This window comes from Canis aureus, chromosome 7, assembly GCF_053574225.1.
Source record: "Canis aureus isolate CA01 chromosome 7, VMU_Caureus_v.1.0, whole genome shotgun sequence".
NCBI lineage: Eukaryota > Metazoa > Chordata > Mammalia > Carnivora > Canidae > Canis > Canis aureus.
In genome coordinates this window covers 50,309,248-50,331,398 of record NC_135617.1, presented here as the reverse complement: position 1 = coordinate 50,331,398, position 22,151 = coordinate 50,309,248, and the positions used below count along the sequence as shown (strand labels likewise).

At 34.6% G+C, this 22,151-nt stretch overlaps 1 protein-coding gene and 1 non-coding gene across 3 annotated transcripts in view; both read left to right on the top strand.

Annotated features, from left to right (window-relative positions):
• Positions 1-22,151, top strand: part of FAM83B (family with sequence similarity 83 member B) — an 85,143-nt gene that overhangs the window by 13,870 nt on the left and 49,122 nt on the right. For both annotated transcript variants that reach the window (XM_077903592.1, XM_077903591.1), the window contains exon 2: positions 4,556-5,059. In XM_077903592.1, the coding sequence (XP_077759718.1) occupies positions 4,604-5,059 (456 nt within the window). In that variant the 5' untranslated portion in view covers positions 4,556-4,603. The remainder of the gene's footprint in view (positions 1-4,555; positions 5,060-22,151) is intronic.
• LOC144317977 (U6 spliceosomal RNA) lies at positions 19,947-20,054 on the top strand. Its single transcript, XR_013383840.1, has one exon. It is a non-coding gene; the product is annotated as a U6 spliceosomal RNA (small nuclear RNA).

The window sequence follows — 22,151 nt, the reverse complement described above, 5'->3', positions numbered from 1 at the left end:
GTCTTAAGCAATTACAAATAACAGATGTGATTTTCATGGGATCACTGGATGCCATCCCTTCATGAACTAGAATTGTCAAATGAACACCACACCTCACTAAATCTTGGGGAACTACACTCTATTCCAATGGATTGATTCTATCAAGTAAATGAAAATCTTACTTCTTTGTTAAAATGAGTCCAGTATTATGTGCACAAAAGAACTTTAATGAGTGTCAAAAGGTCTTTAATTAGTAGTACAATACCATGCATATTAAGTGAGCAACTTGATGAAGATTTCTCAACCATGGCACCATTGACATTTTGGGCCAGATAATTTCTTTTTTTTTTTTTTTAATAAATTTATTTTTTATTGGTGTTCAATTTACCAACATAAAGAATAACACCCAGTGCTCATCCCGTCAAGTGCCCGTCACCCATTCACCCCCACGCCCCGCCCTCCTCCCCTTCCGCCACCCCTAGTTCGTTTCCCAGAGTTAGGAGTCTTTATGTTCTGTCTCCCTTTCTGATATTTCCCCACACATTTTTCTCCCTTCCCTTATATTCCCTTTCACTATTATTTATATTCCCCAAATGAATAAGAACATACACTGTCCTTCTCCGATTGACTTACTTCACTCAGCATAATACCCTCCAGTTCCATCCACGATGAAGCAAATGGTGGGTATTTGTCGTTTCTAATGGCTGAGGAATATTCCATTGTATACATAAACCACATCTTCTTTATCCATTCATCTTTCGATGGACACCGAGGCTCCTTCCACAGTTTGGCTATTGTGGACATTGCTGCTAGAAACATCGGGGTGCAGGTGTCACGGCATTTCATTACATCTGAATCTTTGGGGTAAATCCCCAACAGTGCAATTGCTGGGTCGTAGGGCAGGTCTATTTTTAACTCTTTGAGGAACCTCCACACAGTTTTCCAGAGTGGCTGCACCAGTTCACATTCCCACCAACAGTGTAAGAGGGTTCCCTTTTCTCCGTATCCTCTCCAACATTTGTGGTTTCCTGCCTTGTTAATGCTCCCCATTCTCACTGGTGTGAGGTGGTATCTCATTGTGGTTTTGATTTGTATTTCCCTGATGGCAAGTGATGCAAAGCATTTTCTCATGTGCATGTTGGCCATGTCTGTGTCTTCCTGTGTGAGATTTCTCTTCATGTCTTTTGCCCATTTCATGATTGGATTGTTTGTTTCTTTGGTGTTGAGTTTAATAAGTTCTTTATAGATCTTGGAAACTAGCCCTTTATCTGATATGTCATTTGCAAATATCTTCTCCCATTCTGTAGGTTGTCTTTGAGTTTTGTTGACTGTATCCTTTGCTGTGCAAAAGCTTCTTATCTTGATGAAGTCCCAATAGTTCATTTTTGCTTTTGTTTCTTTTGCCTTCATGGATGTATCTTGCAAGAAGTTACTGTGGCCAAGTTCAAAAAGGGTGTTGCCTGTGTTCTCCTCCAGGATTTTGATGGAATCTTGTGTCACATTTAGATCTTTCATCCATTTTGAGTTTATCTTTGTGTATGGTGAAAGAGAGTGGTCTAGTTTCATTCTTCTGCATGTGGATGTCCAATTTCCCCAGCACCATTTATTGAAGAGACTGTCTTTCTTCCAATGGATAGTCTTTCCTCCTTTATCGAATATTAGTTGACCATAAAGTTGAGGGTCCACTTCTGGGTTCTCTATTCTGTTCCATTGATCTATGTGTCTGTTTTTGTGCCAGTACCACACTGTCTTGATGACCACAGCTTTGTAGTACAACCTGAAATCTGGCATTGTGATGCCCCCAGCTACGGTTTTCTTTTTTAAAATTCCCCTGGCTATTCGGGGTCTTTTCTGATTCCACACAAATCTTAAAATAATTTGTTCTAACTCTCTGAAGAAAGTCCATGGTATTTTGATAGGGATTGCATTAAACGTGTAAATTGCCCTGGGTCACATTGACATTTTCACAATATTAATTCTGCCAATCCATGAGCATGGAATATTTTTCCATCTCTTTGTGTCTTCCTCCATTTCTTTCAGAAGTGTTCTGTAGTTTTTAGGGTATAGATCCCTTACCTCTTTGGTTAGGTTTATTCCTAGGTATCTTATGCTTTAGGGTGCAATTGTAAATGGGATTGACTCCTTAATTTCTCTTTCTTCAGTCTCATTGTTAGTGTATAGAAATGCCATTGATTTCTGGGTAATGATTTTGTATCCTGCCATGCTACCAAATTTCTGTATGAGTTCTAGCAATCTTGGGGTGGAGTCTTTTGGGTTTTCTATGTAGAGTATCATGTCATCTAGGATTTATCCCTGGGACACAAGGCTGGTTCAACACTCGTAAAACAATCCATGTGATTCATCATATCAGCAAGAGAAAAACCAAGAACCATATGATCCTCTCATTAGATGCAGAGAAAGCATTTGACAAAATACAGCATCCATTCCTGATCAAAACTCTTCAGAGTGTAGGGATAGAGGGAACATTCCTCAACATCTTTAAAGCCATCTTCGAAAAGCCCACAGCAAATATCCTTCTCAATGGGGAAGCAGTGGGAGCCTTTCCCCTAAGATCAGGAACAAGACAGGGATGTCCACTCTCACAACTGCTCTTCAACATAGTACTGGAAGTCCTAGCCTCAGCAGTCAGACAACAAAAAGACATTAAAGGCATTCAAATTGGCAAAGAAGAAGCCAGATAATTTCTTAATGCAGGTAGCTGTCCTGTGTATATGGAAGTATGTTTAATAGTATCCCTGACCTCTATGTAGTACCTGAAAGTAGCACAAACATATTTTGTTTAGTTTTATTTTCTTGTATCATTTTAATCTTTAGGCTTTCTATACTTTAAGACTTTGTTGGTAAAAAATTTTGAGCCTAGGAATTCTGATAGGATTGTCTCCACTAAAAGAATCAAGTGGACCCTTTTGTCTTCCTTATTCTTTAGCTCTGCCTTAGTATGGGTGCTGAATCTTTTCAGATCTCCCCACCCTTTCAGCAAAACTTGTGGCTCTGTTTTCCATTCCTTCAGGACTCCTTTGTATGATTAGCGATTTGTTACATCTTTTGATCTGAGGAGTTAATAGATGGTAATGGCTTTGTGGGTTACCCTCCCAAATTAGGTTTGAGTTAAGATAGTCTTGAGTCCGAAAACACTGGGTTAAGTGGAAAATCTTAAATTGGAATAGGGCCCTTGACAAAGATGTTTTTGGTGAAATTATTCCTTTAGTGCTCATAGCACATCATAAAGCTGAGTTTTGTTTGAGTCTACACAATGGAGAGCATGGCTTCGAAAGATTGGAAAGTCCCTTATTTGGTTGAGATAAAGTCTAGTGTGTGATCTTACACAGTGAAGGATTGGATGAATGACAGTCTGTGGGCATTGTGAGAGTTGAGGTACGAGCTTGGTTAGGCAGATTTGAATTCCTAAGAGAAATCCTTGAGTTATCTTTGATATCTTAAATTTCTTCATCACCTAAATGCTGTCAAACTATCAGATCTCAGGAGTTCTTACTTTGAACCAGCTCCTGAATATTCCTGTCACTTCTTCACTGGGTGTTTGAACACTGAAAGACTTAGCTACTTGTCTCTCCCTCTTTCCCCTGATAATGCCAGACTAATTGTTTTAAAGACTGGTTTTGTTGAACCACAAAAATCTACCATGTCCCTCAACACCTGGCTTCACCAGGTCTATTAAAATTTATCTCCTACTTCTAGTGAAAAGAATCTGCTTTCCAGCAGACCAAGTAGTTTTTGTTTTTTACTAACTTACGAATGTATCAAGCTCATATCTGTTCTGTGCTTTTGCTATGTTTTCCACTCTTGTGTGAATTAAAATATTCCTTCTTGCCACCTAATCATATTTTTACTTAGTACCTCAGATTCAGCTGAAGCCTATGACCTGCATAGGGATATACTTAAATCATTTATTCTGTATTGATCTCTATTTGCTTTCATCTGAAAGCATTGACTACAGGCAGTACTAATTTTGGCCCTTAGCGATATATGGCTTTGTTCAAAGTGGTAAGAGGCAGTTTTGTGTGTATATTTTGCCTCTCCAACTAATTAATACATTTCTGGAAGGCAAGTATTTCATGCTTTTTATATTCCCTTAGCATGTGAGTATCTGCATAACAAGTAACTAGTAAAAACTTATATTAATGGATGTGCAGGTACTGATTATATTCTATTTTAAAATATTGTAAAATCCAAATTAAAAAAAAAATTATAGAAATGAATGGATATGACCATGTGTAGTGTCAGATTAAAATTAAGAAGAGTGACCTTCCTGGATGTCAGAGAAGGGGAGATGTTTTTCTTTAGGTGAGAAACTGAAAGTAGAGGTACCTTAGAGAAGGAAAATCAACTAGTGATCTGCAAAAGGAAACCTGTTTAGCTTATTTGTAATACGTATGTGAATTATGGTGCAATTAATGCCACTTTGGATGTGATGTGTGTGTCCTATAGAGCTACTGGTAGTAGAAACGAATAAATGCAAAAATAATGATTTATGTGGATCATTAAAAATTTTCATTACAGAATTCTGATCTCTATTTCCTTCTTTTCAAACACCCAGATACCTCTCATCATTGTATGGATGGACATTTGAGAGTGCTGTTGTCAAATGCTTGCAAGCATGGAAACTTCATCAATGCTGTCCTCGTTGAATGATGAGTGTAAATCAGACAATTACATTGAGCCTCACTACAAGGAATGGTATCGAGTAGCCATTGATGCACTAATTGAACATGGGTTAGAAGCATACCAAGAATTTCTTGCCAAGGAACGAGTATCAGACTTCCTAGCTGAAGAAGAAATTAATTATATTTTGAAAAACGTCCAGAAAGTTGCACAAAGTACAGCACACAGCACTGATAACTCCTATGATGATACCTCATCTTCAGGGACTTACTGGCCCATTGAGTCTGATGTGGAAGCTCCAAATCTTGACTTAGGCTGGCCATATGTGATGCCTGGACTCTTGGGAGGCACCCATATAGACCTCCTCTTTCATCCACCAAGAGCACAATTACTTACAATTAAGGAAACTATTCGGAAGATGATCAAAGAAGCAAGAAAGGTAACATTTTCCATTTCTAAATGAAATTTTTCTTTTAAATGGATTTTTTTTCATTGAAATATAGTTGATACACAATGTTACATTAGTTTCATGTATATAACATGGTGATTCAACAAGTCTGTACCTTATATGGTGCTCACCACAAGTGTAGTTACCATCCATCACCATACAAAACTATTATAATCCCATTGACTATATTCCCTATGTTGCACTTTTCATCTCCGTGATTTATTCATTCCACTCTAAAGGAAAACCATGAAACATGTGGAAAAGGCACCAAAGTAGTATAACATATGTATGTTAAAAGAACCTCTATATTTGTGGGCCATGCCTATTATTCTCAGAAAAATATAATATGAATACATAGAGTTGTACTTCCCGTATCTTGTGTATACTTAACAGAGCAATAGGTCCCTGCTACAGGAGACCTTCTCTTCTCATACCTTCTTCTGCCTGTGAAGGCTAAGGTGTATGAACTGGCAACAAGATGACATGATACATTCATTGAGTTCATTACATTTTCCTTAATCTCTGAAAGGAAATGTATTATTGGTAAATCTGGTGAAATTTTTTATGTATCAAAAGGACTGAGCCCTAATTCTTTCTCTGAACATCATTTATGCTATTAAATAAACCATAGATTTATTTATTTTCTCACTTGTATGGAAATGGTATAAAATCAGGTATGACAATGTAAAATTCTGAGGTAGGGTCCTGAGGGACTTAGCATTTTACGGCCTCTGTGCTGTTTATTAAATATTTATATTCGCTTATAAATCTCAGAAATTCTATTTTAGGGCTCAAAACTGTAGAAATTTTCTTTTAATCAATCAAATAAAAGTTATTGAACGTTTTTTAGGTACTCAGTACCATGATAGACAATTTTGAGATTACAAAAAATTACCTAAGCTGTTTATTGAACTCAACCTAGACTTTTAAAAATGGATGGATAAGGAGTTACAATTTTTCACTGTGTCTATTTCTCGTTTATGGAAACCATGCAATATAGAAATGTAGATCTAAAAGGGACCTGAGCATCCACACATACATGACATTGCTTTATTTCATGTCACCAAGACCCAGAAATGCTTCAAAAGCTTGCTTTTATGAAGTACAGAAATATAAGACCCTTGAAATTCGCAGTGACATTGTAGTTTGCAAGGTAGGCAACTAAAAGCCTAGCAATCATGTTAGGGAGACACAATGTTCTAAGACTAATGTCAAATGTAGGCTTTGCAAAAGTAAGGCAACTTTTTTTCCTCAAACATTTTGCACTCAAATAACCTGGCTTTTAGCTGTAAATTTAGGAGTATTACATTAAAGAAAGTGCTAATCTACTCCACTTGTTAAAAATTAGCTACAGAATCAGGCACATGGTAGGTGTCCAAACTTACTGAATGAATTAAACTGTCGTTTCAATTTTCTGAATTGTACTATGAATATTTTCAATACTGTACTCTCTATACTCTGTGGACACATCCTACAATTGTATTTTATAAAGCAATAGAATGAAAGTCAAGAATATATATGAATCCTTGCGAAGGTAGAGTAACAAATAGCAAGTAACATATCATTTGCTAATTTCTGTTCCAGGAGGTAGTATGATTTTGAACTGTAATAGTAACTTAAAATTTAAGAATACATCAGTGAAGATTAATGTTATTATGGTAAATTTAGTTATGAATTCATCAGCCTACAACACAGCTAGTTTCCTTTGGAGCATTGCATTTCTGTGATGCAAAGTGAAATTCAGGAGCTATCATAAGTTCTTGAGTTAGCACTCACTGGAAACTGAACATTAGTCATGAGCATTTGATGTGTTTTTCTCTCTAATGTGGCAGCTATTTATTTAGTGAGCCTGTAAAAGTAATATCCTTGCCTGGTCATCATCTGCTGGGAACTCCCACTTGAATTGGCAAGATGAGGAACGTGAAGTTCATACTGTAAAACAGTGATCTAATGTTCTGCTTCTCTTCCACAAAATCAAAATAGCATGGAATAAGAAAGAGAATTTTACCTTTATTTGATTTAGTGTGTACATACCCACGCTGAATTAAAAGAAAGAGAATTATTTGAACATTGTGAATTGAGTATATTGTGATTGGATATAAATCATACCAGATAACTTAGTGTTTTGTTTTCCAAAAGTATTGGAGAACATTTTAATTTCTACCCAGATGTGTTAAATATTGAAGTCCGGTGGCCTATTTATGTACGTAATGTGTATTTCTCTAGTGTTTTTGGAAATATCTTTGTGTGTCATTATGAATGTTTAAATATTTTTGAAGAATCTAGTACTCCAGGAATAAAAAAACGTATTGACCCCATGTTTACAAAATGTTGCATTATTTAGCCCATAACTGGAAAAGGTCTTGCGGAAAAAAAATTAAGAAGAGAAAATATTATTTTTAAGTAAAAGCTTATCAGAACCCATTGCTTTGTAGATTATGTGTAGTGTTCATGACTGTCATTTACTCAACAGATAAGTCAGGTTCTTATATTCTTCAGATTCAAAGGAAACTTATTAGTTATCAGGATCAAACTTTTATTTTCAAACTATTTTCAGAAGAAATTCTCTTTATTGAATAACTCTCAATGAATTGTCATTGCATTATGAAGAGGATGATTTTTTTTCCATAAAGTGAGTAATGTTTATTTTAATGAATAGAACACATTTTCCTGCCTTCAGATTTCTTAGGAACATTGTTTAGGTAATCAACATAATGAAACTATTGAGATATGAAGCCAAACAAGTAGGGCTAACAAAGCAGGACCCAAGAAGAGTGATCTTGGAGAAAAGTTTAAGTCTGTTTTCACTGTTCTGTTTGCAATTGACAGAGGGTAATTATGAAAATAAATGTCATATTATGGAAAAATCTTAAAGTAGTGAAAAGAATCCAGAAACACTTTTTTTAGAGGTCCAAACATTAGAAGACTGATTACCAAATTAACCTTCTAGTCCCCTGAGAAAGGGAATAAAAATGATGCTGTATAACATCTATCTTTACTGGAAATATTTTTGTTTTTAAATTTTACTGATTTCTATGCTCTTGTCTCTAAAGTCACAAGTCTCTGAATCACTCTTTTATAAGCAGAAGATACTCTTTATAGTATCTCAAAAATCCATTGATTTGTTTTTGTTTATTCGTTTTTATTTTTGCCAGTTGTCACTTAGAAGTTGTATAGAGGGTTTTTTGGTTTGTTTTCTTGTTTTTTCCTTTTGTTTGTTTTTTTTTCTTTGTACATCTGCTTATTTTGTTATTAAATAATTCTCCTTTGGGAAAATCCAATTACAAATAACTTCTTACTTGTGCCCTTTGAAAAAGGGCCATATTTTTATTTACTGGCTCTTTTTTTCTAACTCTTTCTTATATTTTTCCGTATGTGGTTGCCGTAATTACATTTGGGTCGACTTTATATAGTCTGATAACGTCTAGCAAAACTTTTCCCAGGTAATTACTTGTCTCTCAAGAGGTGTTCCCAAGATGATATATGCATGTATTCCTAATTACTGTGAACACCTCTTATGAAAGTATCCTCTCTAATTACTTTAAAAAGTCATCTTTCATTAAAGTAATTTTTCTTCAAGCTACTCAGTGGTGGATATCCATAAAGTTCTAGTTTCTGATGGTCTTGAATATGTGCTTAATCAGAATGCTATTTTCATCTGTTTCCTTCTAGGCTAGCTTCTTCTGTGAGGTCTGACTCTTAATCTTCTGAAATAGGGACTGAGAAGACACGTAAGCAAGAGTCTAGTGAGAATTAGGGCAAAGAAGTTCCTGAGGTGTTCTTTACTGCCTCTCTTGAGTCATTGTTTTTGGGTGTGGCTGTTATGGCCTGGGGAGCTATTAGTAATACAGAGAAACATTAACCACCAATTGGCCCATGGCCACAAATGGGAAGGTGAACAGATGATGGGGCTTTTCCTAGGATTTGCGGCATTATAAAGGTAGTACTAGACTAGAGGCTCTACTATCAGGGGCCTACCACTAACTAGTTAGAGACTGAACAAGTCATTGTACCTCCCCAGGTATCTTCATTTATGTAGTGAAAGACATGAAGCAAAGCCTTTTAGTATTTTTTTTTTAAATCTAATGTTCCTATCCAGATCTCTAAGAGTGCTTACCAATTCAAGATTATTTCAATATGTTGTACTCCTTGCTGAATTAGTCCAGTACATGAATATTTTTGTGTGTGGCCTAGTGTGTCACTTCCATCTGTATGACTTTGCGATTATTTCCTGCCCAACTAAGTGATATTGATGTATTTATCAGTGCCTTTATTAGGCCAGTACCATCACTCTCCTGATGTTCCCAATTTACTCTCTGGGATGCCAGGGTGGCTCAGGGGTTGAGTATCTGCCTTTGGTCCAGGGCATGATCCTGGAGTCCCGGAATCAAGTCCCATGTCAGGCTCCCAGAATGGAGCCTGCTTCTCTCTCTGCCTGTGTCTCTGCCTCTCTCTCTGTGTCTCTAATGAATAAATAAAATCTTAGAAAGAAGAAAAAAAGAAAGAAAGAAAACTTACTCTCTGCCCTTTCTGTTGCACCTCTCTCTGTGAATACTTTCATTCTTTGAATTGGAGTCAATCTAAGTTTTTTTCCAGGAAATTTTTTTTGCTAAGTCAGATTTAATGACTTTTTTTTTTAATCCTGTGACATTAATTTGAATATCTCTTCTCTAAGTGAAATGTATTACATGTTCATATACACACACACACACACACACACACACATTTGTGTGTTATGTGTATATGTGGGAGAGAGAGAGAGAGATGTCTTATTAAAATTGCACTGGCTTTGCTATGCTAACTGTTGCTGTGTCTGTAATACTCATATATTTTGAGCTTCTTGTGCTATTTCACATTTTTCTCAGTTCATTTACCTACTTCCTTTGTCCTACTCTGCAGTAACTCTGTTGACATTAAGTATATAATTTTTAGCACAATTGCTTAAGGGAGAGGAGGGAGGAAAGGGGACACCATGTAGGGACTCTAACCTTATTGCAAGGTCAAGTTTTGGGTTTTCTTAGTTGACTTGAAAACTTGTATGGAGGAAAAAAACACCATAGTTTCTCTCTCTCTCTCTAATTATCCAAATTCAAATAATGCTCTTTTTTTTAAAGAGGTTTCAGGGAATTAATTATACAAAGACTCTGAATCTTGGAGTCAGTTAGGGCTGGGTTGAATCCCAGCTCAAACAGCAGTTTGTCTTAGCTATTATATTACAAGTTCTCTGAGCTTTATTTTTCCCATCTCTAAAATGGAGATGCTAATACTCCATAGGATCCTTGTGGGGATGGAATGAAATAGTTGATATGTCTAACATGACACCGACCATATATTTAATACCCGTTGTGTGATGTTGAAATTCTTCCTCCTTTTCCTTTTCCATCACCTCCTTCTCCTCTTACTACATTATTCCAGGCTTTTCTATATCCATCAGTCTATCTTTTTGCATCATTGTGATTTGGCATTTATTCTTTAAAAGTGAGAGCAACATCTGACCAAGTTCAATACCCAACAAGATAGTGTCTTACTAGGAATGCCAGTTTGGATTATTAGCTGTTCATGAAAAGTTTATTCCTGAAAAGGCTTAAACCAATTTCTGAAGCATTATAATGATTGCACATTCTACATCAGTTATAGAGCAACACAACATTTTGCCAATGTTTGCTTCGAAGGGAAAGTATTGATTCAATGTAAGTAAATTGGAAAATAGGACCTACTATGAAGACAGCTTCAGGATATACAAATATGATAACATTTTTTATGTAAAGCTTTACATGTTGAAGAAAAAATTCTAAGCCATACATTCTTACTTAAAATCTGAAGCCCTGAAAAGAGAGAAAGCTCTGGTTATATCAAAGGGAGGGGTGCATATTCTATAGGTCATGAGAAAAAAGAAATCATTCCATTTTCCTCTAGAATTTTAAAGTGATAACTTTATTAGATTTTTAAAGAAAGACATTGTACAAGGGTTTCATATTTATGAACAAGAACAAGAATTTGTAAACTTTTAAAGTTCATGATAGACTTGTCATTTGGTGTCGAGGTTGGTTTAAGTAACTCTGACTTTATGAGATATTATCACTTGCTGAATATTTCTGATATAATTCAAAAAGTGATAAGGATAGGTGCCTGGCTAGCTCAGTAAGTACAGCACACAGCTCTTGATCTTAGGGTTATGAGTTTAAGCCCCATATTGGGTATTGGGATTATTTTAAAAAGTAAAATAAAATAAAATGATAAGGAATATTATTTAAGGCTTACCATAATTATTCTTCTTAGATGTTCTACCAGGCTTGTGTTATCAAGTAAAATCTAAAGACCACCCATGATTTTTTTTTAACAGAATTTCATTTGAAAAATAGTAACTTAAGAGTTTAGCTTTAATAAGAAAAATTAGAAAATCTTACAGGGGACAATAAATTTATCAGAAACTCCATTTTGATAATATTAACCTATACCTCTATTAGTGGTTGGAAAAGAACAATATGAAATTTGAGCTATTTGAAAATGCAGTTGACTTATTTGATTAAGGGAATTTTTTTAAGGATTTATTTATTTATTTTAGAAAACATGAGCAGGGGGAGGGACAGAGGGAGAGAGAGAGTGAAAATCCCAAGTAGACTTCCAGCTGAGTGTGGAGCCCAGCGTGGGACTCAGTCTCATGACCCTGAGATCCTGAGCTGAGCCAAAATCAAGAGTTGGAGGCTTAACTCACTGAGCCACCCAGGCATCAAACTCAGATCCCTTTAGAGCCACGCTATAAAAATAACTTCAGAGGGGGAGAAGACATGTAGTATCCAGTAGAGAGTGAAAACAACATAGGCGAAAGGAAGATCATTTGTAAGCATTCTTGTTTAAAATGTAATAAATGAAACATAGCTTGCAGCTAAGTGGGATAAATTTAGGAACTCAAGTGCACAGTGAGGCATCTTATCAAAAGTTAACTTTCATGAGAATAACAGGATATAACTGACCTTTGCTTATCAGTCCTTCTAATGAGATGTAAAATGTAACGGGTTTGCTGCAGGAGCCTTTTTTAAATGATGAGGGCTGAAACACCAGACTTGTATTTTGTATTTAATGGATTCTACATACTGTTCTGTAGTTGCCACAGATTCATCATGTGATATATACTTTTATGTTAATTATTATTATTTTTTTTTAAACTAGTCACTCTTCAAATTATCTTGAAAAAAAATTGTTGGCTTTTATAGTAAGGACTTAAACTGGGATCTGGTTTTGAGTAATGGATTTATATTATGTAATGTAGTAATAGTATCAGGTAATATTTACTGAACACTTCTGTGTCAGGCACTGTACTAAAGCACTTTACATGCATTACCTTAAAGTGACCTTCACAACCACCCTGTGAAATACATGCTTTTTATCATCCATATTTTACTGATGAGTAATCTGCTTTTTTTGTGACAGGTATGACTCCAAAATGATCATAATTGGAAACTAATGATGACAGCCTATTCCTAAATAGAGGTGTTAGAAGACATAGTTGAGGGGATCTAGGATTAACACCAGTTGGCAGAGATATAGTTGCACTGGTTTCTAAATGAACCATATACAAAGCCATTATGAGGTTGCTGTTAAAAGTCAGAGTTAATGTACCTGTCACTGACAGAAGGTTATGATTAAGTTGATGACATGGAGCTTCTAGGATGAAGACTACATATCAGGAGGCACTAAAAAGAAATCAGTCTCTTCAGTTTAAATACAGGGGAAATTTGAAGAAGTAAAAGAAGAGCAGCCCAATTATGAAGTTGTTCTATGGCCTCCTGAGGCTTCAGCTGTGAGTGGATCAGTCGGATTTGGCCAACCTTTTAGGTACACCTCATCAAGAAAGGGACAGTTGAGGAAAGAGGAAATGAGCCATGCATCTATTTCCAGCAGAGCAGGCTAGACATAGGAGAAGCTTTAGAGCAGGAACATGCTTCTTCTGTGTTATAGGATGCCAATAAAGATGCCAGTTGCTGGACCCAAGAAAAAAAAAAGGGGTAGCTGAATAGGTAGATTCAGAGAAATAACATGGAGGCCCACATGAGCCATTATAAGGACCTTGGCTTATGCTGTATGTAAATTGGGGAGCCGCTGGAGAATTTTGAGCAAAAGCAAGATACCATTTCAAATATGCTATATTAAAGAATACATCTGACTATGATATTGAAAATTGACTATAAGGCTCGAGTAAGCACAGCAGAGGCTTTGAAAATAATTCAAGTATGAGATGATGATACATTAGATGGTCGAGATGGCAAGCAGTGATGGTTAGTTTTTGGATATATTTTGAAGATAGTAAATATGGGTGTGAAATTGGTTAAAGAATATAAAATAATCCCAAAATGTTTGGCCTGAACAGTTGGAATGATGGCATTGTCATTTGAAGGTGGTATCAGTCATCAAAGAGTTGGAATCAGGAAGCACAGAGACTAAGTTACAGAGGCCTGAAAATTTCTATTTCCACCGCTTCCCCAGGATGGTTGACCAATAGCCTAGCGACCAAGACCTACAGACATATCTAAGTAGAGATTAGGGTTCACATTTGACTCTAAACACAGAAAGACTGGACTTGGAGGATCAGTCTTGATCCTGAGGGCCTAGGTGAGGGATGGAAAGTAACTTACATAAGATTCAGATACAAAAAAATGGGAGAATAGAGAATGTGAGAGACAAGAAGATTGACTAGCTGGATGCTGACCCAGGACCTGATAAAGCAGGAGTTTACATAACCTGCTAAGACGTGGAACCTCCCAAAAGCAATTATTTAGCAATGCTGATATGCTGGGTCAGGTGAGTGAAAGACAGAATAAGATACTGGGAAAGTGTCACTTGGGAGGTCTCTTTATATATAGGTCATTTGGGTGAATAAATTTGGCATTTTCAGATAGTAGGGAATATGGAGTGAGTAGAGTGGGTTTGATAAAAAGGCAGAAGTTCCTGGAAGAGGTAGCTTGAGATCAAATTGTGGAGATCTTTTAAATCATCTGGGTGGATATGGCCAATAGGAAGTCATGAAATGTTTTCGAGTAAGTCAGTGATGATGTAGAACTTGGTCTTAGGCTTATTCACATTCACATTGGTTAGTTAAAATGTAGGGACAATATAAAATAGGCTGTAACATATTGGGATAATACTCACCATAAGGCTAACAATAGTTTGAAGTGGACTAAAATTCAGTATAAAAACAGATGCCTTTTTGAAGTGAAAATATACATTTCATTTTCTTCTATAATAGAAAAATGTAACTACTTTTGTATCTTAAGGAAGGTGATTATGTAGAATCTTAAAGCTGTTATTTGAAGGTACCTTGGTGGCTCCATCAGTTTAGTGTCTGACTCTTGATTTTACTTCAATCATGATCTCAGGTTCATGAGATCAAGCCCATCAAGCCCAGTGCTGAAAGAATAGTCAGCTTAGGGTTTTCTCTCTCTCCCTCTGCACACTGCCTCTTTCATGCACACTCACACTCTCTTTCAAAAAATAAATACATAAATAAAATCACTCTTTCCCTTAAAAAAATGAAAGCTATTATTTAAATCTTATCAGATTTTAAGTCAATAAAATTAATTTTTGTACAAGAAGTTTACATGAATATACATAATTAAAATCTTTATGTACTTATTGAATCCCTGCTAGGTGTAAGATACTCTGTTATGTTGTAAGTGGAAAAGGAAGCACTTCACATGGTTTACAATCTAATATTTGAAAGCTGAACTAACAGATTAGATTCATAGAGATATATGGATAAAATGCTGTGGGTGTATGAACATATGTGAGTGACCTATGTATTATAAAGGATCTGGATTTTTTTCCCCACCTTTTAGGTATTAGCATATTATGGAGACATTTCATGAAGTTTCAAAGTAGAAAAATTTTGATATAAATAAAAGAACTTCAAAATATTGATTGACAAACACTGCTTAACTGGATCAACACAGGTATATATAAAAATAGTGTATTTTTTCCTATTATCAGAGTACAAATATTCCCTATAGAAAATCTAGAAAAATACAAGAAAGATATAAGGAAATAAAATTTAGATATTTTCTTCCCTGTATGATAAATAGATGGATAGAGAAGTACATGTGTACACAACTGTGTTGTGTATGCATTTTAGTGCCTTATATAGATTTCTGAAATAGAATGTTTATATGTAATATACTTGAGATAATATTTGAAATTATGTATAAAAGTTTGCCTCTGACTTCTTTCACTTAGGATTTTTCCCATAATAAAATAATTGATTTCCTGTACTGATAATCAGTGGCATAACAAAGCAGAAACAGTGGGAGCTGCCTGCCCTGAATGCAGGTAATAAGGAAGTTCATTATCTCTAGGGAATTTAAAAACAACAATAAAATTCACTAAAAGGCATTCTGCTTTTTGTTACACCATATACTGGCAGTTGTAAACAATGTCAGTGATAATATGGTGCTCCTCACCAGGGCAGACTCTGCTGCATGGAGGGAAGATCCCTTCTACTCCCACCCATCCTTATCGTAACCTCCTATCATTCCTTGGTACACCAGTGCTGATATGTTGAGAGTCTCCTGGGAATTCTCCTTTAGAAAGGAACAAAGCTTCATAACTGCTTTTGGATAATAATTAAACACTCAATAATTAGTTGACTTGCAAAGCTTAAAAGCAGGAGAAATCAGTAAGTACACATTTTCTTTCACAAACCAACATTTTCCATTGGACTCTATTAATTTCTTATTAATAATCACCTTTCAGTTTCCCCCTGAAGAATTCAAACAGGTATTTTAAACAACTAACTAAATGTGAAAAGCAAAAACATTGCCATTTGGCTAAATACCAATCCAATATGTGCTACTAGAAAATCCATAATCATGAAAAAAATCAGTATCTGCTGTGTCGTAGTAATCACATTGAAGCCTGCTGAAATTCTGCAGCAATTACTGGGAAAAAAAAAAAAAAAAAAAGAATCATGAACCATGTGGTCTTTTTACAAACGGACAATTGGAAATTAAGAAAATCCAAAAGTCCAAAGTCACCGACTGATTAGCAACGTTAGGACAGATAGTATTCAAGCTTCTCAATTTTGTTTACTAGACTTTATTTTTTAAGATTTTATTTAATTATTTGAGAGCATGCATGCAGGAACAGAGGGGTAGGGGAAGGAGCAGAGGAAGAGGGACAAGGAGACTCCACACTGAGCACAGAGCCCTACATGGGGCTCTATCACATGACCCTGAGATCAGGAACTGAGCGGAAATCAAGTCACCCAAGCACCTGTCCATCAACAGACTTTAATGTTATGTTGCTCCTCTACTGAGAAGGAGAACTAAATTTCTCAAGGGCATTAACATCATCTAATGTTTATTGAGTGGTATGTGCCAGGCAGAGTTCTAGGCTCTTTATATGTATTAACATTTTCACATCAGCTCTTTCTAAGGTAGAGACCTCTATTGCCTCCTTTCAGAGGTGAGAAACAAAGAGGTTGAGTAATTTATACCTGGATTTAGAAATAGGAAATGGCAATGCTGGTATTTGAGCCCAGGCAGGGGGCTCAAACAGAGCACTAAACCATCAGTATTACGTCTGATAGACCATTCTATGCTGGTACCATGCAGACCAACTGAATTCTCACCACACTTTTGTGCAGATACTGTTACTTGATTCCTGCTTATCTACTAGATAGAGTCCAACTCAGTAACCATGGCATATATGAGGATTTTCATGCGTCCTTACCTTTGTGCTTTATCTTCTTGCTTCCATCAGTCACCTTAAACTCTAGTATTATTGAATTTCTGTTTTCTGGGCCTTCCATGGCAGCTTATTTCCTCTTAATTTTATAATGATTATTTGTCTACTTGAGGCATCTTTTTCTGTATTGTCTCCTATTCAGTTTTTAAAAATCAGTGTTAAATTTTACTTGTTTGAATGAGCTCTGGTCAATTCCCTTGCCAGACTTTGATTAGTTACCTCCTAGGATATTGTCACCTTTGTATTTGTCCCTTGATTTTAGATGAGATAGATTCTCCATTCTGTCATAGGGCTCAGGATTCTTATTCTTTTCTTTCTTTCTTTTTTTTTAACTAGTTTACTTTCTTTTTAAGAATAGATTCATTTTTAATTGAAATATTAATATACAGTGTTATATTAGTTTCAGGTGTACAACATATTGATTCAGCAGTTCTCTACATTGCTGAATGCTCACCATGATAAATGTAGTCACCATCTGTCACAATACATTATTTTTAAAAATTGATTCATAATAATTTTTTGTTTGCTGTATATGAATTATTTGTTAGAAACATATATTGCAAATACATTCTGTGGCTTACTTTTTCACCCTGGTAATGGTATTTTTACATAAACAGAAGTTCTTCATTTTAACACAGCCAACTGAATTCTTTTGTTCATTTTTTTGTTCATTTTTTTATATTAAGGTTAGCTATTTTGTGGTTTCTTGGAGAAAATAGTTACCCTAAGATTTATTGGCTTTTAGAAGTTTTATTTTATCTTTCATATTTGGCTATACAGATGCTTCTAGTATTGATTTATGTGTATGATGTGAGATCAGGATCCATGTTAATGTTTGTATAAAGATCTAGTTGAACCAGCATCTTTAAATGACAAATCATCCTTTCTGTGCTTTACTACAGTGTCACTATTGTCCTAAATCAAGTAACCAATTATCTACTGGTATATTTCTGGTCTCTGTTCTGTTGATCTATTTTCTAACCTTGTGCCAAGACCACAGTATTTTAGTTACCCTAGCTTTATGGTAAGCCTCACTATTTAGTAGTGTAAGTCCTCTGGGTTTGTTGTTGTTTTATTTTGTGTTTTTCAGTATTGTCCTGGCTATTCTAAATCCTCTGCTTTTCTGTAAGAATTTTAAAATCATCTCAATTAAAAAAAATTCTAATTTTACTTGACATTACATAGAACAGAACAGTTTGAATCATCCAATCCATAAGCAAGGTATATGCCTCCATTTATTTAGTTATTTCTTACAGTGAGATTCTGTAGTTGTCTGTATATAGTTCTTGCATATCATTTGTTTGGTTTGTTCTGGATTATTTATTATTTTTCATCCTATTGAAATTGGTACCTTAAAAGTTTTTTCTTCTAATTTTTTGGTCTTTTTTTTACTAGTATATAGAAATAATTTTTTAAATAGATATTGACTTGAGTCCAATGACTTGATAAATTCATTCCAATAGTTTTTATATAGATTACTTGGAATTTTCTATATCATATCTGTAAATAATGCTATTTTTATTTTCTCATGTAATTTTCAAAGTTTTTGACTACCTTATTACATTGCTAGGTCTTCTGTTACAATGTTGAATATAACATGAAATATGAATAGTGTTTACTGTAGAATTTTTTAAAAACTCATTTCAATTTGTAAAGTTAACGTTTAATGTTATTTAAAGTAATGTATTTTTTTCTATGTCTGATTTTAAGACTCGTTCGTCTCTCATTTTCAGTAGCTTTAATATGATGATATAACTACATGAATACTTATTTTTCTATTTTTTCCCCCTCTTGGACATAGTAAAGCTTCTTGAGTCTATGTCTTAAAGTCTTCCTGCTGTTTTAAATATCTCAGTGGCATCTCTTCCAATATTGCTTCTACCTTATTCTATTTCTCTTATTCTCTTAGGAATTCTAATTAGAAGTATGGTATACATCTTGCTTTGTTATTCAAAATATCCCATATAAATTTCATATTCATTTTTGTAATTTCCATAATTTTCTCTTTATTCTAGATACTTTCTATATAGTTATTGTTAAGTCATGAATCCTTCTTCATTTGAGTATTATTTACTATTAAACTCATCTGTTGAGCTCTTAATTTTAGCATTGGTATTTCTCAGTCATGTAATTCTTGAATGTCTAAATAACAGTTACTTTAAATTCTGTTTGATAATACCAGTGTCTGGATCACCTATAGGTCTGTTTCTATTGTTTGTTTTTTCTCTTGGTATTTGGTCATTTGGTTCTGTCCTGTCCTGTGCTTGGGATTTTTTGATTGAATGCTGGATATTTAGTATAAAAAATTGCAGAGATAATTTTCTTTAGAGAGGATTTAGCTTTCCTTGGGTTGACAGCTAATATAAGATTAGATTGCCTTATTCAAATAGGGCTTGAGATATAATGAGGCTGAGATTTAGTCTTTCAGAATAGTGGTCTATCCCCAGTTTTTCCTTACCCTTAGGATAACACTTCTGGGCTTTCAACACTGAAGGTGTTTACAGGAGACTCTTTCTTAGAAGAATCTGAACTCTAATGTGATTGTCAAAAACTTTCTTAAGCTTTCTCCCCTTTTAATAACTTCCTTTTGTTTGGTTTCTTATCCTTTTACTCAGTGAGGAATTTAGGATTTGGCAAGTATCTTAAGGGCAATACTCCAAGGATTCTTGAGTTCCCTTTATTGTGATTTCCTTTGCTCTGTGATTAGGAATTATGGAGTCATTTTTGCCTTTGTGGTACTGGCTTCCCGGTTTTGTTTGTTTTGTCTACCCCTCTGAAATTGCTGAATAGTCTTCACCATAACTTACAGTTTGGCATCAGTGCCTTGCTCTGAATTGGCAAATGTTTAAAAGTATTGGGTGAAAAAGTGGCAGGAAAAAATTGTCTTACTTTGTTATTCCTTTTCTATCTACGATCTTGGCTCCTTAAATACTGGCTGCCTTTATTATTTTTTCCTCACCTTATTATTTCCAGTAGGAGAACTAGTCTAATAAAATTATCATTGTCTTGTATTAGAGAAGTCCCATTTATTTTATTTTGAATACATTAGTATGTTTAAATATCACAAAATCTGTATGTGAATTTAAAAAATACACATATCAGATATATAGTAAAGGAGTTTAAAATAAAAACCAATGTGATAGTGTTTATGTTAGCAGCACATACACTAAAAATTGGAATGATACAGAGAACATTAGCATGCTCCCTGCACAAGAATGACATGAAAATTCATGAAGCATGCCATATTTTTATTAGAAGGGTAATGAGTATTAAGGAGAGTACTTGTTGTGATGAGCCCTGGGTATTGTATGTAAGTGATGAATCACTGAATTCTACTCCTGAAACCCATATTAACACCATATGTTAACTAACTGGAATTTAAACAAAAAGTTAAAAAATTGATAAGCTATCACTATTTTTATGTTTAGGAAAAATTATTTAAAATTTATGTCTAGTATTAAAATTTGATATTACTCATCCAGTGAATCAGTTAAAGGCCTGTTTTATTTTATTCTTACTTTGAACATTTCCAACATTTTTGTGAATGGAAACTGTTCTGTATCTTATTTTAACTTCTCATGCCTTACTTTTTCAACATTTCTCAGGACACCTGGGTGGCTTAGCCGTTGAGCCTTCGTCTCAGGGCATGCATCCTCCTGGGATCTGGGATTGAGTCCCATTTTGGGCTCCTTGCAGGGAGCCTACTTCTCCCTCAGCCTATGTCTCTGCCTATCTCTCTCTGTGTCTCTCATGAATAAGTAAATAAAATCTTTAAAAAAAACCCCACAAAACATTTCTCTGTATAGTGCGTGTCATGCAACTCATTATTTTAACCATTATTCCAATGAAATTTTGTCTATAGAAGTACAAATGGTAAATTCTTGTGTTTAAAATACTACTCACAAATAGTATACATGTGAGAATATGTTTAGATACAGATATGCTACCTATGTAAGGATGGACATTCATGTATACATATGATGGTTTAGGTATAGACTTTCAGTTTTGTGTGTTTAAAATATTAGAGAGAGATCTGCAATTCCTTGAAACACACATACAAACATTTTACTAGGAAATTTAATAGAGTTTAAATGTTCCTAAGCTTAAAATATTAAAATTAACTTTGTGTCATAAATATCATATACAGCTGTATTTAATTTAGTATTAGTTTTTATATAGACTTTATTTATGTATATATAACTTTTATATTTTAACTTTCAGTTAAACTTTTTTAAACGAAGTATATAATGTCATAATCTATTTAAAACATGAAGATGAAAACAAACAACCCTGAATAAAGCCAAAACCAAGAATTTTATAGCATTATGTTCTTCAGAGTTTTGTTCTAGAAAATATGAGTTTGGGAAAATATAACGTTAATTTTTTTCAAGTGTATGTTTATTTTTCATCTTTTTTCAAAAATATTTGCCGCAAACAGTAAATGTATTCAATGAGCCAAGTACACTAACCTTTTTCTCTTTGTAAGATACATTCCAAATACTTTATTCCAGTTAACAATCCAATTTAAAAAACCATGCAGCTCATTCCTAAAATAAAAGATTGTCCTGTCAGTTGCCATTTTATGTTTTTGTAAAAGTAGACCTGTTCTAATTCAATCAACATAGCTTTTAGGATTTATTTACATAGTTTCACAGTAGCAAAATACCTGGAGCTCAAAATCACATATTTTCCAGAGCTTAGTTTCACATAAATGTGTGTGTCCACACTGTTTTATTTTCAAAGGTGATATCAAAGAAATTGAGAGGCCAAACGATTATTTAAAAATAATATTTTGGGAAATGTGACCCAAAGAATGCACTCATTTGTTACTCATGTGAAATTATCCCCTCAACACCGGAAGTAAAAAGTCCATTTTTTTTCCTGGTTACTACTGAAGAAACTGCTACAGATTGCTATAACCTATGTAACAATATATTCAACTGATGTTGTCATTACTGAGAAGAAACAGTGTCAAGAACAATTTTTTTTTAATTACACATTTATCAGGGGTTTAACATTTAAAACTGGACTGAGCATCTTTGTTCTCCTCAAATGCCAAGGGCTGCTTTGATAAAAATCCCCAAAGCTTCCTTCTCAACTGGGGATTTTCCAGGTGAATTCTTTTAAGTTTCCAGCTTTTCCACCTCAAATGCTACCCTCTTCTAATCTATTTTCTTCAGAGGAAAAAAAAAAATCTGTAATCTTGACCCATACCCTGTGATTCTATTACTTTGATTTTTTTTTTGTTTTTTACTATATTTGTCACCTGATCAGTGATTCAACAACTATATTTGTCAGTGCCATGTCACTATAAGTATAGCTACCATTTGTCACAATACACCATTAT